The 18,600-nt window shown below is 40.5% G+C and overlaps 1 protein-coding gene across 1 annotated transcript in view; it reads right to left on the bottom strand.

Annotated features, from left to right (window-relative positions):
- Positions 1-18,600, bottom strand: part of MUC19 (mucin 19, oligomeric) — a gene marked incomplete at its 5' end in the record, with an annotated part of 176,875 nt that overhangs the window by 62,571 nt on the left and 95,704 nt on the right. Inside the window, 31 exon segments of the mRNA XM_031650173.1 lie at positions 46-99; positions 968-1,021; positions 2,457-2,510; positions 2,631-2,684; positions 3,259-3,312; positions 3,469-3,522; positions 4,206-4,259; positions 4,391-4,444; positions 5,405-5,458; positions 5,575-5,628; positions 6,205-6,258; positions 6,415-6,468; positions 7,141-7,203; positions 7,335-7,388; positions 8,334-8,387; positions 8,508-8,564; positions 9,341-9,394; positions 10,263-10,316; positions 10,441-10,494; positions 11,476-11,529; positions 11,656-11,709; positions 12,129-12,182; positions 12,331-12,384; positions 13,337-13,390; positions 13,529-13,582; positions 14,550-14,603; positions 15,286-15,339; positions 16,014-16,067; positions 16,202-16,255; positions 16,674-16,727; positions 17,631-17,684. Of these exon segments, the coding sequence (XP_031506033.1) occupies positions 46-99; positions 968-1,021; positions 2,457-2,510; positions 2,631-2,684; positions 3,259-3,312; positions 3,469-3,522; positions 4,206-4,259; positions 4,391-4,444; positions 5,405-5,458; positions 5,575-5,628; positions 6,205-6,258; positions 6,415-6,468; positions 7,141-7,203; positions 7,335-7,388; positions 8,334-8,387; positions 8,508-8,564; positions 9,341-9,394; positions 10,263-10,316; positions 10,441-10,494; positions 11,476-11,529; positions 11,656-11,709; positions 12,129-12,182; positions 12,331-12,384; positions 13,337-13,390; positions 13,529-13,582; positions 14,550-14,603; positions 15,286-15,339; positions 16,014-16,067; positions 16,202-16,255; positions 16,674-16,727; positions 17,631-17,684 (1,686 nt within the window).

The following is an 18,600-nucleotide window of genomic DNA, read 5'->3' as shown; positions in this document are numbered from 1 at the left end:
ATACAGGCAGAGCTCAGAAGGTTCCCTGGCAACCTGCAGACTCACCCGTGTTGGAACTGCCAGGGGCAAGAGTTGTGCCAGGAGCTGCCCTAGCGGTGGCTGAAACAAGGAAAAGTGGGATCACCATGGTGATCAACTTTTCCCTTTCCTGTAGGCCTGCGTCTAAAACTACCCAGATCTACCTTAATTATTTATAAATGGTGCTTTCCATGATCCTCCCTGATGTCATGTCCTGTATATTTTCTCCATATCCATTTTACTAGCAAAACAATCAGAAGGTCCGGTTCCTCAACCTAAGGCAATATTTCTGGTCTTCCATCAGGAGACAGGTGGTGGTGCCCATGTTTACCACTTTACTCCCCAGAAGGTGGAAGACAAAAACAATTTTCCTGGGACTCTTACGCATCAAGAATATATTTTACATTTCTGTTGCTTCTGAGGTTTGAAAACCACTATTTCGGTATGTTTCTAAGGCTCATTTCAGTTAATTCTTCTGCCCTAGATAAAAACTGTTTATAGTTCCTAGTAATACCCTTGCAACATTTCCAAGTATCCTCACAGGAGAAACATCTCAGAACAAATGCAACAGAAATCTCACTTTAAAAGAGGCTATTGGTAAAGTTTTATAAACAGTAAAATCTAAAGAAAATTCTGTGGGACCTAAGATCCATTATACTTAAATAAATGCATAATATTCTGCAGAAAAGTCCACACCCAAACAAGACATTCTAATGAGAGTCAAGATTCCTGGTAATATGTGAATTATGGGCTGCTCTTCCTCCCCTGCTCTGGATTCAGTTCCTGTACTGCCCCTGCCTCCTGTGAAAGTTGTGACCTCTGAGAAAAGGAAGAATAGGATCAAGAGGTCTGGGAGACACTGGTAAAAAGCATGAGTTGCTATTTTGTGATTGCAGCTCCTCAAAGTCAAGATGCTTTCAAGATGAGGATTTCCTTCCCATTCAACTACCTGTGTGGGAACCTCCAGATGTAATTGTTGTCCCAGGGAATTCACCAGAGGTACCTAAAATGAGAAGGTAAAGGAGCTAATAGGACAAACAACACTGGAAACAGCAATGCTGCCTTGATCCACTGGAAAACCTTTCCTCAGAATCTCTGTTTCTGAAGGAAATGAACCATGAATAGGTTTCCCTGCAATGTATGCACTACTGTTTTTTTGTTTTGTTTTGTTTTTTTGTTTTGTTTTGTTTTTTTGTTTTCTTTTGTTTTGTTTTGTTTTTTTGGTACTATTTCTTCCATCACAGCCTATTCAAAAAGAAGGAAGTTTAAACTCACTTTACAGATTTCATGTCCAGTGACTTGGCTCCCTGGTGTTCCAGGAGCAAGAGAAACTCTTGAATATTCTAAGTGTTCTCCTTTGTGGAACAGGTAATCCTGTGATTACCATGTTTTTAAGAATAAACACATAGGAGACATTTATAGCTTCCTTTACTGTTTTTCTGTAGCCTATGCCAACTGGCATGGGATCCTGTGAACTGCTGCTGACAGGAAGGGAAACTGTGGTGGTAGCTACTGAAGTGAACAGACTGACATTCTACATAAGAATATGCCTATCACGACTGGATTAAGAAAATGTGGCACATATACACCATGGAATACTATGCAGCCATAAAAAAGGATGAGTTCGTGTCCTTTGTAGGGACATGGATGCAGCTGGAAACCATCATTCTCAGTAGACTATCGCAAGAACCAAAAACCAAATACTGCATGTTCTCACTCCTAGGTGGGAATTGAACAATGAGATCACTTGGACACAGGAAGGGGATCATCACACACCAGGTCCTATTGCAAGGGCTGGGGGGAGGGATAGCATTAGGAGATATACCTAATGTAAATGACGAGTGAATGGGTGCAGCACACCAACATGGCACATGTATACATATGTAACAAACCTGCACGTTGTGCATATGTACCCTAGAACTTAAAGTGTAATTAAAAAAAAAAGAAAAAATAAAAAAAAGAATATGCCTGTCACTTCTCTTATATTCTAGATGCATTTCTACTGTGCCTGATAGTCCTGTCAGTGAGAAGAAAGGTCTCTGCCTCATGTGATTTACATTTGATTTACGGAAAACAGAAAATTAACAAGAAGTATAGTAAATATGTTTGAGTGATGGCATGAGGTTATAGTACTTTGCGGAATCATGATGAGCAGAGCGGGGAGAATCAGTATTCCAGGAAGGCTGCTGCAGGTCAGTGGGCCTCAGACAGGTGTCCAGAGAACTAACACTGTCACACAGGCCATGGGACAATGCCTGACTTAGATGGCCCAGTTTCTGAAACTCCTTAACAGAACTACTCAGGATGGTCAGAATACATATTGTGCTTTCAGACAAGAAGTAACCGCCTTTCCTTGGCCGCCATTCTCATTTATGTGTTCACCTCAGCACAACAGGGCAGTGAGAAGAACCCCAAAGTCTGAAAATGATGAAGCTTACCTCCTGGAGCTTCTGACCCAGGGGCCCTGACCACTCCCGTGGAACTTGTGGCCTCTGAGAGAAAAGAAAGCAAGAATGAAGTCTGCAGTATGGGGAGTGCAGGGTTATGTAACCCTAGGAGCCTGTCACCCAAGCAGCCATGGTGTAGCATTCCCTGTGTGGCTTTGAACTTGCCTGTGTTGTCATTCCCAGGCTCCAGAGTCTTTCCAGAGAATGCCCCAGTGGTAGCTATTAAGAAAGAGATGGGTAGTCGTGGGTCAGTACCTTGTCATCATCAAGTGGGCAGAGAATAACAACCTCACAAATGGCTAAATCTGTATGCTTATTCAATATTTCAGGAAACTGGGCTTTAAATCCCAAAAGGTCATCCATAGACTCCTCATATAATATCCTTCCCACGGTATAGTACCAAAGGAATTTATCTTATTGGGTCTCCATTTATCTAGATTTCAGGAAGAGGCTCCTAGCAGCTATCACTCTAGATTCTCTATATAACTGTCCAATGGCTGCATGATTACCTTGGGAATGAGCGGGACGGTCTGCTTAAAGTGTATAAATAAATTAAATTTTGAGTTTGTGATTTGCTATCACTGAATTGCTATTTTTGAGTGTCTGATTTGCTATTAATTTCAATAGCGAACCTGCAGTTACTTTTGCACCAACCTGATATACTTAATAAATTAAGGTAAGATTTTACCTAACAATGTTCCGTGTGGAAAAATATGTGACATGCATATATTTCAAGCAATAACCTTTAATGGATATTTTTTAAAAGTGAGTGCAACGACCCAGCAATGCTCACCGGTGGTTATTCTACCTCTTGTCGTTGCACTTCCACCTAGGGAAGCTGTGGCCCCTGAGAGACAGAAAAACAGGGAAGTCATATTAGGAAATATTCAAGGACCATGAAAAGAACATGATGCAACTTCTTGAAAGAACAGCAGCAGAGGAGACATCGAACATCGAAATATGGGAGGAGCTCTGAAGGTTCCCTGGCAACCTGCAGACTCACCCGTGTTGGAACTGCCAGGGGCAAGAGTTGTGCCAGGAGCTGCCCTGGTGGTGGCTGAAACACAAGGAAGAGTGTGATCACCATGATGATCAACATTTCCCTTTCCTGTAGGCCTGCCTCTAAAAACTATCGAGACCTACCCAAATTATTTATAAATGGTACTTTCACTGATTCTTCCTGATGTGGTACCTTATATACTTCTCATTACACATTTTACTAGCAAAACAATCAAGAGGTCCAAATCTTCAGCTTGAGACCATGTGTCTGGTCTTTATCAGGACACAGGTAGTGTCCCCATTATTTACTATTTTATGCCCAGAATATGGAAGACCAAAATAATTTCCCTGGGACTGTAATGTGTCAAGAACATACTAAACATTTCTGTTGTTTCTGAGGCACGAAAAACACTCTTTAGGAATGTTTCTAAGGTTCATTTAAGTTTTTTCTTCTTCCCTAGATCAAAACTGTTCATAGTTCCCAGTAACGCCCTGGCAACGTTTCTATGAAACCTCACAGGAGAAACTTCTCAGAACCAATTCAATAGAAATCCCACTATAAAAGAGGCTATTGGTAAAGTTTTAGAAAATATAAAATATAAGAGAGTTCTACCAGGCCTAAGATTCATTATCCCTAAATAAATGCATAATATCCTGCAGAAAAGTCCACTCCCAAACAAGTCATCCTAATGAGAGTCAAGATTCACAGTGACATGCGAATTATGGGCTGCTCGTCCTCACCTGCTCTGGAGTCAGTTTCTGTACTGCCCCTGCCTCTTGTGAAAGTTGTGGTCTCTGAGAAAAGAAAGAATAAAATCAAGAGGTCTGGGAGACACTGGCAAAAAGCATCAAGTTGCTATTTTGTGCTTGCAGCTCTACAACGTCATCATGCATTCAAGATGAAGATTTCCTTCCCATTCAACTACCTGTGTGGGAACCTCCAGATGTAATTGTTGTCCCAGGGAATTCACCAGAAGTACCTACAATGAGAAGGTAAAGCAGCTAATAGGACAAACAACACTGGAAACGGTAATGCTGCCTTGATCCACTAGAAGACCTTTCCTCAGAATCTCTGTTTCTGAAGAAAATGAATCGTGAATGATTTTCCCTGCAATGTATACACTATTGTTTTGCTACTGGCTTTTTTTTCCATCACAGGCTATTTAAAAAGAGGGAAGTTTAATCTGACTTTACAGATTTCGTGTACAGTGACTTGGCTCTCCAGTGATCCAGGAGCAAGAAAAAGTGTTGAACATTCTAAGTGTTCTCCGTTGTGGAAAAGGTAATATTGTAATTATCATGTTTTTAAGAATAAACACATAGGATATGTTTATAGACTCCTTTAGTGTTTTTCTGTAGCCTGTGCCAACTGGCATGGGATCCTGTGAACTGCTGCTCACACGAAGGGAAATGAGGGTGGTAGCCATTGAAGTAAACAGAGTGACTTTCTACATAAGAATATGCCTGTCAGTCCTCTCATATTCTGGAACCATTTCCACTATGCCTGACAGTCTTCTTTCAACGAGAAGAAGAGACAAAGGTCTCTGCCTCATGTGATTTACATTTGTGGGAGAGGGAACAGATGAAATAAACAAGGAGTGTAAAAAACATGTTAGTAAGATAGTAGCAGGTGATTGTACTTTGCAGAATCATGATGAGCAGAGCAGATAGAATCCGTGTTCCAGGAAGGCTGCTGCAGGTCAGTGGGCCTCAGACAGGTGTCCAGAGAACTAACACTGTCACACAGGCCATGTGACAATGCCTGACTCAGATGGTCCAGTTTCTGAAACTCCTTAACAGAACTACTCAGGATGGTCAGTTGTTGTGCTTCCAGACAAGAAGTAACTGCTTTTCCTTGGCCGCCATTCTCATTTATGTGTTCACCTCAGCACAACAGGGCAGTGAGAAGAATATCAAAGCCTGGGAATGGCGAAACATACCTCCTGGAGCTTCTGACCTGGTGGTCCTGACCTCTCCTGTGGAACTTGTGGCCTCTGAGAGAAAAGAAAGAATGAAGTCTGCAGTATGGGGAGTGCAGGGTTATGTTACCCTAGAGGCCTGTCACCCAAGCAGCCATGGTGTAGCGTTCCCTGTATGCTTTTTGACTTGCCTGTGCTGTCGTTCCCAGGCTCCAGAGTCTTTCCAGAGAATGCCCCAGTGGTAGCTATTAAGAAAGAGATGGGTAGTCGTGGGTCAGTACCTTGTCATCATCAAGTGGGCAGAGAATAACAACCTCATAAATGGCTAAGTCTGTATGCTTATTCAGTATTTCAGGAAACCGGGCTTTAAATCCCAAAAGGTCATCCATAGACTCCTCATATAACATCCTTCCCACGGTATAGTACCAAAGGAATTTTTACTTATTGGATCTCCATTTCTCTAGGGTTCAGGAACAGGGTCCTAGCAGCTATCACTCTAGATTCTCTATATAACTGTCCAATGGCTGCATGATTACCTTGGGGACTAGAGGAAATGTCTGCTTAAAGTATAGAAAGAAATTAAATTTTGAGTTTCTGATTTGCCATCACTGATTTGCTATTTTTGAGTTTCCAATTTGTTATGATTTTCAATAGCAAAACCACAATTACTTTTGCACCAACCTGACATAATTGATGAATGAAGGTAAGATTTTACCTAACGATGCTCAGTGTTGCAGAAATGGGTAGCATGCATACATTTCAAGCAATAACCTTTAATGGATATTTTTAAAGAGTGAGTCCAATGACTCAGTAATGCTCACCGGTGGTTATTCTACCTCTTGTCGTTGCACTTCCACCTAGGGAAGCTGTGGCCCCTGAGAGACAGAAAAACAGGGAAGTCATATTAGGAAATATTCAAGGACCATGAAAAGAATATGATGCAACTTCTTGAAAGAACAGCAGCAGAGGAGACATCGAACATTGAAATATGGGAGGAGCTCTGAAGGTTCCCTGGCAACCTGCAGACTCACCCGTGTTGGAACTGCCAGGGGTAAGAGTTGTGCCAGGAGCTGCCCTGGTGGTGGCTGAAACACAAGGAAGAGTGTGATCACCATGATGATCAACATTTCCCTTTCCTGTAGGCCTGCCTCTAAAAACTATCTAGGCCTATCTGAATTATTTATAAATGGTACTTTCACCAATTCTTCCTGAGGTGGTACCCTGTATAATTATCGTTATCCATTTTACTAGCAAAACAATCAGAAGGTCGAGTTCCTCAACCTAAGGCAATATTTCTGGTCTTCCATCAGGAGACAGGTGGTGGTCCCCATGTTTACCATTTTACTTCCCAGAATATGGAAGACAAAAACAATTTTCCTGGGACTCTTACACATCAGGAATATACTAAACATTTCTCTTGCTTCTAAGTCATCAAACCACTCTTTAGGAACGTTTCTAAGGTTCACTTAAATTTTCTCTTCTTCCCTACAACAAAACTGTTCATAGTTCCTAGTAATACCCTGGCAACGTTTCTATGTAACCTCACAGGAGGAAGTTCTCAGAACAAATGCAATAGATACCCCAGTATAAAAGAGGCTATTGGCAAAGTTTTAGAAACTATAAAATCTAAAGGAAGTTCTACTGGGCCTAAGATTCATTATCCCTAAATAAATGCATAATATTCTGCAGAAAAGTCACTCCCAAACAAGTCATCCTAATGAGTCAAGATTCATAGTAACATGCGAATTATGGGCTGCTCATCCTCATCTGCTCTGGATTCAGTTCTGTACTGCCCCTGCCTCCTGTGAAAGTTGTGGCCTCTGAGAAAAGAAAGAATAGGATCAAGGGGTCTGGGAGATACTGGTAAAAAGCATTGAGTCACTCTTTCACAACTGCAGCTCTACAAAGTCATCATGCATTCAAGATGCAGATTTCCTTCCCATTCAACTACCTGTGTGGGAACCTCCAGATGTAAATGTTGTCCCTGGGAATTCACCAGAGGTACCTAAAATGAGAAGGTAAAGGAGCTAATAGGACAAACAACACTGGAAACAGCAATGCTGTCTTGATCCACTGGAAGACCTTTCCTCAGATTCTCTGTTTCAGAGGGAAATGAACCATGATGGTTTTCCCTCCAATGCATTGACTATTGTTTTGCTACTGACTACTTCTTCCATCACAGCCTATTTAGAAAGAAGAAAGTTTAATTGCACTTTACAGATTTCATGTCCAGTGACTTGGCTCTCTGGTGATCTAGGAGCAAGAAAAAGTCTTGAACATTCTAAGTGTTTTCCTTTATGGAACAGGTAATCCTGTGATTATCATGTTTTTAAGAATAAACACATAGATGTTTATAGCTTCCTTTAGTGTCTTTATGTAGCCTATGCCAACTGGCATGCAATCCTGTGAGCTGCTGCTGACACCAAGGGCAACTGTGTTGGTACCAGTTGAAGTAACCAGAGTGACATTCTACATAAGAATATGCCTGTCACTCACCCCATATTCTAGAAGAATCTTCACTGTGTCTGACAGTGAGAAGAGGAAAGTCTCTGCCTCATGTGCTTTACATTTGTGGAAGAGGGAACACAGGAAATAAACAAGAAGTATAACAAATATGTTTGAGAGATGGCAGCAGGTGATAGTGCTTTGTGGAATCATGATGAGCAGAGCGGGGACAATCAGGGTTCCAAGAGGACTGCTGCAGGTCAGTGGGCCTCAGCCAGGTGTCCAGAGAACTAACACTGTCACACAGGTCATGGAGCAATGCCTGACATACATAAGCCAGTGAATCAAATTCTTTAGCAGGACTACTCAGGATGGTCAGAATACATGTTGTGCTTCCAGGCAAGAAGTAACCCCCTTTCCTTGGCCCCCATTCTCATTCATGTGTTCACCTTAGCACAACAGGGAAATGAGGAGAACCCTGAGATCTGGGACTGACGAAGCTTACCTCCTGGAGCTTCTGATCCGGTGGCCCTGACCCCTCCTGTGGAACTTGTGGCCTCTGAGAAAAAAGAAAGCAAGAATGAAGTCTGCAGTATGGGGAGTACAGAGTTATGTAACCCTAGGAGCCTGTCATCCGAGCAGGCATGGTGTAGCATTCCCTGTCTGCTTGTGGACTTGCCTGTGTTGTCGTTCCCAGGTTCCGGAGTCTTTCCAGAGAATGCCCCAGTGGTAGCTACTAAGAAACAGAAGAGTAGTCACAGGTCAGTACCTCATTACCATGAAGTGAGCAGATAGTATCAGCAAATAGAGAGACACAGTTTGCATACTTATTTATTATTTCAGTAAACTGGGATTTTTTTTTTTTTTTTTTTGAGACAGAGTCTCACTCTTACCTAGACTAGAGCATAATGGCACAATCTCAGCTCACTGCAACCTCCACCTCCTGGGCTCAAGCCATCCTCCAGCCTTAGCCTCCCGAGTAGCTGGGACTACAAGCACATGCCACCATGCCCAGCTAATTTTTGTATTATTATTATTATGATGATGATTATTATTTGTAGAGAGAGGGTTTCACCATATCACCCAGGCTGGTCTCAATCTCCTTGGCTTAAGTGATCCTCCCGCCTCGGTCTCTCAAAGTTCTGGGATTACAGGCATGAGTCACCATGCCCGGGTATAAACTGGGCTTTTTATGTCTAATAGTAATCTGCATATTCTTCATAAAATATACATGTGACAAAATATTTACCAAGTAATTTTTTACTTATTGGGCTTTCTTTCTTCTAGAGTTCAGGACTAGAGAGGTAGAAGCTAACTCTATCTCACAGCTTCTGTTCAAAGCTGTTCAAAGCAGAGGAAATAAGAACAAAATCTGAGAATCTGAAACCTCAGTCAATGAATAATGGTAAGATTATCTTTAATAATCCTCAGTATTGGAGAAATGATTAGCATGGATACATTTCAGTCTGTAATCCTTTGGGGGTATTAATGGCAGGTGAATGCAATGCTCACCTGTGGCTAATCCACTTCTTGTGGTCCCACTTCCTCTAATGTATGTTGTGGTCTCTGAGAGAGAGAAAAACAGAGAGGACATATTTGGAAAATATTGAAAGGCCATGAAACAGATATATTATTCATGGATAGAATTGCACCAAATGAGGCATCTAACTCTGTAAAGATCCTTGAAGAGTTTCCTGACAACCTGTAGATTCACTTGTATTGGAACTGCCAGGGGCAAGAATTGTGCCAGAAGTTATCCCAGTGGTGGATGAAACATCAAGAGGACCGTGGTCATTATGGTGAAAGAATCTAAGCATATCATCATTATATCCAAAAAACTCTTTTTCTGGTTCTTCCCTGATGATAGGCCAGATGTATTTTCTCATTAACAAATGTATTATCAAACTAGTAAGAGTGATCAATTTCTCAACATGTGGCAATAGTCTTGGAATTCCATGAGAGGAAGACAGGTGGTTTCCTCCCATATTCATTGGCTTTACTTTAAAAAAATTAAGCTTAATGAGAATTTTAGACATTCATAAAATAATTATTATTTGTATTGCTTTGGGTCATAGAAACCTTTACCAGGCATGATTTCAAGGTTCGTTTACCTTGTCTCTACTTCCCAAGAACAAAACTGTTTTAAGCTCATACTAAAACCCTGGAAGTGTTTATAACCTTATAGGAGAAATTTCTCAAAACAAATTCAAGAGGCATCACATTCAAAAGACACTATTGGTAGTTTGTGTGTATTTAAAAAAAAAAAAAAAAAAAAAAAAAAACATTAAATGTAAAAAAAAGTTCTTCAGGCTTAGATTCATTTTCCCTAAAAAAAAAAAATGCACAATGTTCTGCAGGAAAGTTCACTTCTAAACAAGTCATAATAATAAAAGTCGTAATTCAAATAACTCCCAAATCATGGCCTGCTCCTCACCTGCTATGGATTCAGTTCCAATACTGCCCCTGCTTCCTGTCACAGCTGTGGTCTCTGCGGGAAAAAGAGAATCAAGAAGTGTAAGGAACTGAAGATACAAGGAAAAAGTTATTTTATGATTGCAGCTCTAAAAAGTTATCATACATTCAACATGAGGATTTCCTTCTTGTTGAACTACCTGTGTGGGAATCTCCAGATGTAATGGTTGTTCCTGGGAATTCACCAGAAGTATCTAAAATGAGAAGAGTAAAGGTGCTAATAGAGCAAAGAATAGTAAAAGAAGTTATATGATCCTGAACCACTAGAGGCCTTTCCTAAGAACATGTGTTTTGGAAGGAAATGAACCGTGAATGACTACCCCTTTATTTCTTTGCCCCTCAACTGAACATTGTTGCTTCTGGGATTCCCTTTCCATAGATCCCAGAGAATGTGAAAGGAGACTTTATCTCCCCCTCACCTGTTGAACTTCCAGAAGCTGGGCTCCCTGATGTGACAATGATGTGTTAAGAAGAAAAAAGCAGACTACCTTCTATCTTTATAAATATTTCTCATCAATTACTTGAGGTATTTTGATATTCACATGTTTAAAAAAGAACTCTCTAACTCTAATATTGCCATGTGATGACTTTATTCAATCTATTCTACCTGGCTTGGAATTCTGACTTCTGGTGAAACTATAGTTGTACCGATTAAATAGAATGAACTACTTCAAAATAATTTATTTCATCATTCCACTAATATGTATTAAGCATCTCTTCTGTGCAATATTGTTTAGGACCTTGGGATGTATCAGTCAGCAAAATGTTCAAAGATCTTTCTCCTAATGCACCTTACATTCTAGCAGCTGGAGGCCAGTAATGAACAAGAAATATAATAAATAAGTCAGTGTGAAAGATGTTAGTAAACACTTTGGGGAAAAGGCAAATTGTATAAAAGGCAAATTGTATGCCCTGATTGGTGGGGGCTATCCAGCAGCTTGCCTTATCCCTGCTACATAATAACTAGCTTTGCAAGCCTGGGCTGCTAGAAATCCAGAGGGATAAGCCAGATGAGTGCAGGGAATTCCTAGGCACAACCAGCTTTGTGACTCTGGCATGCTGTGTTCCCAGAGGAAATGTGGGCCCCTTTCCTCAGCCCACTTTCACATCAATGTCTTCACTGCAGAGAACAGGGATTTGATAAAAGCACCAAGGCCTCAGAGTAAAAAACTCACCTCCTGGACGTTCTGCTTGGCTGGTGTCACCCCCTACCATGGAAGTTGTGGCCCCTGAGAGAGAGAGAAAAGAAAGGAAGGAGTGAAGACTAGTTTTTGAGAGAGTACACATGGTGCTGTGGGCAGAGTATGTCAACAAAGGTGCCCATGTCCAGGTTTTGCATGTATTTTCAGACTTGCCTGTCTTGTAACTTCCAGGTTTCAGTGTTTTTCCAGAGACTACAACAGTAATACCTACAACGAGAAAGAGATGGTGTCACTAGCTGAACTCTATTTCCACTTGGTTTCTATAGGAATCTCAAATCCCCACTTAGAAGCAAACTATTACTCTGAACTCACAGTGCTAGAAGAAATTCATATTTGTCCCACGCAACATTTCTTTCCACAGAAATTTTACTGAGACAGTTATCAACTATCATGTCCTTCTCTTTGGGGGAAAGATAAGAATTTTCTCCCCATATTACTTATTTATCTGTCATTGGTTTGACATCATGATGGTTTAGTGAGGGACTTTGTAAGCTCAGGAAATAAGGAGACTGTCTAGTCTTTTTTATGAATTTTCTCAATATAGCATATACAAATCATGCAGATATTTTCAGAAGACTATTGAAGGTGTCATTAGGAATTACAGGTCTTAGTCTAGCAGCACTCACCCGTGGCTCTTCCAACACTTGTTGTTCCACTTACTCCTAGGAAAGTGGTGGCCTCTAAGGGAGACAAAGGGATAAGAGTTACCTGGAGTATATTTAAGGATTGTGGAGAAGATATGGTGCTACTCCTGCAAAAAATAATACAAAGGAGATGTCTAATTATGGGAGGGCACGTGGAAGATTCCATGTCAACCTGTTGACTTACCTGTCTTGGAACGGCCAGGGGCAACAGTTGTGGCAGGAACTACCCCAGTGGTGGCTAAAACACAAGGGGAAGTGGCATCACCACAGTGACTCCTGTTTGTCTCCTGAAGACCTGCCTCTAGAAGGAATCTGTTTACATCTTTAAGATGTCAAAGGTCACTTTCTCTGGCTGCCACTCTGATGTGTTTTCCCATTCATTAATAAACTACCAATGCAGTCAAAGGGGCAAAATTTGGAGATTACACCTGACATTCCATGACAGCAAAACAGGTGGTTTTCTCTCATACTTACCCATTACACTGCCAGAGCTAGAAGACAATAAATTCTTCATTTCATGATAATTTAATCTATTTTTACTTTTCTTTCTAATTTTTATATAAGTATACATATTTCTGGGGGTTGTATGGGAGGTTTTGATATATGTATATATTATGTAATAATCAAGTCATGATATTTAGCTTATCCATCATCTCACTTATCATTGCTTTGTGGGCAGAACATTCAGAACCTTCTTGTCAAGGATATTTGAATGTACACCATAATATTGTTGACCATAGGCACCTCACTGCTACAAAACACCAGAACTAATTACTCCTAATTACTCCCCATTGACCTAATACTATAATTATGTCTCTTGCTTTGGAGGCAAGGAAACATCTATACAGGCATGTTTTTAAAGTTCATTTGTGTTATCTCTACTTCCTGGAATCAAAACTGTTTTCTAACCTCTACTATTACACTGGAAATATTTATACATTATATTATGTGGAAATTTCTCAAAACAATTACATCCCATTTATACCTCATCTAGAAGAGTCAACCCATTCAAAAAGAGGATTTTAGGATATTTATAGGGAAATATTAAATTAAAAAATATATTTGGCCTCGGTTACATTGTCTGTAAATCCATATTTCATATTCTGTAGGAAAGCCTACTTCTAAGCAAGTCATCCTCATGAGAGTCATGATTCATGGTAACTCCCAAATTGTGGGCTGCTCTTCCTCACCTGTTCTGAATTCACTTTCAGTGTTGCCCCTGCTACCTGCGAGAGTTGTGGCCTCTGAGGAAAGAAAGAGGAAAATCATGAGGTCTGGGGAATTTGAGATATGAGTAAAAAACATCGAGGCGCTATTTTATGACTGCAGCTCTACAAAGTTATCATGCACGCAAAATGAAGATTTCCTTCTCATTGACCTACCTGTGTGGGAACCTCCAGATGAAATGGTTGTCCCAGAGAATTTACCAGAGGTAGCTAAAATGAGAATATAAAGAGCTAACAGAGCAAGCAGTACTGGAATCAGCACTGTGGTCTTGAACCATTGGAAAATTTTCTTGACAACTTCTATTTTAGAAAAAATAAACACCATAATTTTTTGTGAACTTATTGTTTAATGTTCTCGCACTGACTATTCCTTCCACTGTACCCTAGCAAAAAAAAAAAAAAAAAAAAAAAAAAAAAAGAAGGAAGCTTAATTTCACTTTACTGATTCCACTTCCAGTGATGTGGCTCCCTGCCATTCCAGCGGGAAAAAGAAGGAAACATTTTGATATTTCCAATGTTCTTATTTGTATAACTGGTGATAGTGTGATAATCAGGTATTTAAGAATACACTTATGTCGATATTTTTACATTTCCATGGTGTTTTAAGTAGCCTCCTTGACTTCCTTCAGACCCAATAAACTGCTGCTGACACCAAGTGAAACTGTGAAGTAAACAGTGACTCTCTACATGAGAATATGCCTGTCACTCATCTCATATTTTGTAAGCATTTCCTCTGTGCCTGACATCATCCTCTCAGTGAAGAGAACAGACAAAGTATCTGCCTTGTGAGATTTGTGTCTGTGAGAGAGGAAATAGAAAATATGCAAGAAGTGTAATAAACATGTTAGAGAGATGGCAACAGGTGATAGTGCCTTGTGGAATCATGATGGCCTGAGTGGGGAGAATCAGGGTTCTGTGGAGGCTGCTGCAGGTCAGTGGGTCTCAGCTAGGTGTCCAGAGAACTAACACTGTCACACAGGCCGTGAAGCAATGCCTAACTTAGATCGCCAAGTGGCAGGAATTCCTTAGCAGGACTACTCAGGATAGTCAGAATATATGTTGTGCTTCTAGACAAGAAGTAACCCCCTTTCCTTAGCCCCCATTCTCATTTATGTGTTCACCTCAGCACAACAGGGCAATGAGGAGAACCCTGAGGTTTGGGACTGGCGAACCTTACCTCCTGGAGCTTCTGTTCCAGTGGCTCTGACCCCTCCTGTGGAACTTGTGGCCTCTGAGAGAAAAGAAAGCAAGCATGAAGTCTGCAGTATGGGGAATACAGGGTTACATTACCCTAGTACCCTAGGAGGTTATGTTACACCTGTGCAGCCACGGTGTAGCATTCCTTGTGTGCTTTTTGACTTGCCTGTGTTACCATTCCCAGGTTCCAGAGTCTTTCCAGAGAATGCCCCATTGGTAGCTATTAAGAAAGGGATGGGGCAATGGGGGGTCATTACCTCATTACTATGATGTGAGAAAAGAGTATTAAGCAAATAAATGGACACAGGCTGTATACTTATTCATTATTTCAATAAACTGGCCTTTAAATGCCAAAAACTAATCTCTACACTTCTCAGATAATATTCTTCCCATGGTCTATTTACCCAATTTTTTTTTTAACTTATTAGGCTTCCTTTTCTCAAGATTTCATGAATAGGGAGATAGACGCTAACTCTAGATTTTCTATGTAACTGTCAGTCAAATGGCTGCATGATTACCTTGGGGGGCAATAGAAGAGTCTGTTCAAGCACAAGAAATAAGAATGAAATTTGAGATTCTGTATTTAGTCAGTGAAAAATGGTAGGACCTTTCCTAACAATGTTAATATGGGAGAAATGAGAGTATGGATACTTTTCAAGCCACAGGCTTTATTGGATCTTATTAGCAAGCGAGTGCAATGAACCAGTAATGCTCACCTGTCGCTATTCCACCTCTTGTTTTTGCACTTTCTTGTAGGGAAGTTGTGGACTCTGAGAGACAGAAAAACAGAAAAGACATATTTGGAAAATATTCAAAGGTCATGAAACAGATAGGGAATTACTCTCATAAACAATAACACCAGAAGAGATATCTAATTATGAGAGGAGCTCTGAAGAGTTCCCTGTCAACCTGCAGAACCATTTAATTCTCAATGCAATCAGAGGGGCCAGTTCTTCAGCTTGAAGCAATATACATTCCATGAGAGGGAGAGACACAATTTTCCATACTCACCAATTTACTGCCAGGAATGAAACACAAAAAATTAAGTTTGCTGGCAATTTGAGATGTCAAGAAAGCACTAATAATTATATTGTTTTTAGGGCATGGAAACCTCTATTTACAAGTATTTCTAGGATTCATTTACATTATCTCTCCTTCCCTGGATCACAAATGTTTTTTACTCCTACTAATATCCTGGCCATACTTACATACAACATTACAGGAGAAATTTCTCAGAATAATTACAAGAGACATTTCACTTCTAATAGGATATTGGTAAATTTTTGGGAAAATATTTAATTTAAAGGCAGAACTATTTGTGCTAAGATGCATTGTCCAGAAATAAATGCAAAATATTCTGTAGGAAAGCCCACTTCCAAACAAGTCATGCTTATGAGAGTCATGATTCACGGTAAATCCCAAATCATGAGCTGCTCCGCCTCACCTGCTCTGGATTCAGTTCCAGTACTGCCCCTACCTCCTGTGAGAGTTGTGGCTTCTGAGAAAAGAAGAAAATAAAGAGGTCTGGGGAATCTGAGATACTGTGGAAAATTATCACAGTGCTAGTTTTTTATTGTAGCTCTGCAAAGTTATCATGAATTCCAGATGAGGAACTCACTCCCATTCAACTACCTGTGTGGAAGCCTCCAGATGAAATGATTGTACCAGAGAATTCTCCAGAAGTACCTAAAAAGAGAAAAATAAAGGAGCTAATAGGACAAATAATACTGGAATCATCAGTGGGTTCCTGAACCACTAGAAGACCTTTCCTAAGAGCTCTGGTTTCCGAAGGAAATTAACAATGAATAATTTTTCCCGAACTATTGACAGATGATTTGCTACGGATTATCCTTTCCCCTGCAGCTTATTCAAAAACAGTAATAGCTTAAATTCAATTTAAAAAAGAAGGATACTTAAATTCACTTTACTAACTTCACTTTCAGTGATGTAGTTTCCTGGTGTTCCTGGAGGAGGAAAAATGTCTTGAACATTCTAAATGTTCTTGTTTGTGTAATTGACAATATTGTGATAATCGGATGTATAATAATATACTTCCATGAGATATTTATACCTCCCGCTGGTGATTTTAAGTAGTTCATCTTACCTGGCTTGGGACCCTGTGAACTGCTGCTGGCAACAGGTGAAACCGTGGTCGTAGCTGTTGAAGTAAACAGAGTGACACTCAAAATAAGCATATACTTGTCACTCATCTTATATGCCGTAAGCAATCCTTTGTACCTGACATTCTCTTCTCAGTGAAAAGAACAGACAATGGTCTCTGCCTTGTGAGATTTCCATTTGTGGGAGAGGGAACACAGAAAATAAACAAGTATAATAAATATGTTCAATAGATGTCAGCAGGTGATAGTACTTTGGAATCATGAGGGGCAGAATGAAAGAATTGGGGGTTCTGAGGAGGCTGCTGCAGGTCAGTGGGCCTCAGCCAGGTGTCCAGAGTACTAAAATTGTCACACAGGAAATGGAGCAATGCCTGACTTAGATAACTCAGTGATAAGGTTTGACTCTCAGTCCCCACTCAAATCTCAGGTTGAATTATAATCCCCAGTGTTGGGGGAAGGAACCTGGTTGGAGCTGATTGGATCATAGAGGCTGGATTTCCCCCTTGCTGTTCTTGTGATAGTGAGTTCTCATGAGAACTGCTTCTTTAAAAGTGTGTAGCACTTTCTCTTTCACTCTCTCTCTCCTGTCACCAAGTGAAGATGTACTTGCTACCCCTTCGCCTTCCACCATGATTGTAAGTTTCCTGATGCCTCCCCAGCCATGCCTCCATACAGCCTGCAGAACTGTCCATCATTAAACCTGTTTTCTTTATAAACTACCCAGTCTCAGGTAGTTCCTTAAAGCACTGTGAGAATAAACTAATACAACCAGTTTCTGAAATTCTTTAGCAGAACAACTCAGAAGATCAGAATACATGTTGTGCTTCCAGTTAAGAAGTAATTGTCTTTCCTTGGCCCTCATTCTCATTTATGTGTTCACCTCAGCACCCCACAACAGGGCAAGGATGAGAATTCTGAAGCCTGGGACTGATGAAGCTTACCTCCTGGAGCTTCTGATCCAGTGGTCCTGACCCCTCTTGAGGAACCTGTGGCTTCTGAGAGAAAATAAAGCAACAATAAAGACTACAGTATGAAGGCATACAGGGTTATGTAGCCCTAGGAGCCCGTCGTCTGAGCAGCCAAGGTGTAGCAGCCCAGTATGCTTTTGGACTATCCTGTGTTGTCATTCCCAAGTTCCAGAGTCTTTCTAGAGAAGCCACCATGGTATTAAGAAAATGGGTATCAAAAGAACAAAGCTGGAGGCATCACGCTACCTGACTTCAAACTATACTACAAGGCTACAGTAACCAAAACAGCATGGTACTGGTACCAAAACAGAGATATAGACCAATGGAACAGAACAGAGTCCTCAGAAATAATACCACACATCTACAGCCATCTGATCTTTGACAAACCTGAGAGAAACAAGAAATGGGGAAAGGATTCCCTATTTAATAAATGGTGCTGGGAAAATTGGCTAGCCATAAGTAGAAAGCTGAAACTGGATCCTTTCCTTACTCCATATACGAAAATTAATTCAAGATGGATTAGAGACTTAAATGTTAGACCTAATGCCATAAAAATCCTAGAGGAAAACCTAGGTAGTACCATTCAGGACATAGGCATGGGCAAAGACTTCATGTCTAAAACACCAAAAGCAACAGCAGCAAAAGCCAAAATTGACAAATGGGATCTCATTAAACTAAAGAGCTTCTGCACAGCAAAAGAAACTACCATCAGAGTGAACAGGCAACCTACAGAACGGGAGAAAATTTTTGCAATCTACTCATCTGACAAAGGGCTAATACCCAGAACCTACAAAGAACTCCAACAAATTTACAAGAAAAAAACAAACAACCCCATCAAAAAGTGGGCAAAGGATATGAACAGACATTTCTCAAAAGAAGACATTCATACAGCCAACAGACACATGAAAAAATGCTCATCATCACTGGCCATCAGAGAAATGCA

Source organism: Papio anubis, chromosome 9 (genome assembly GCF_008728515.1).
Source record: "Papio anubis isolate 15944 chromosome 9, Panubis1.0, whole genome shotgun sequence".
NCBI lineage: Eukaryota > Metazoa > Chordata > Mammalia > Primates > Cercopithecidae > Papio > Papio anubis.
This window is presented reverse-complemented; position numbering and strand designations above follow the sequence as displayed.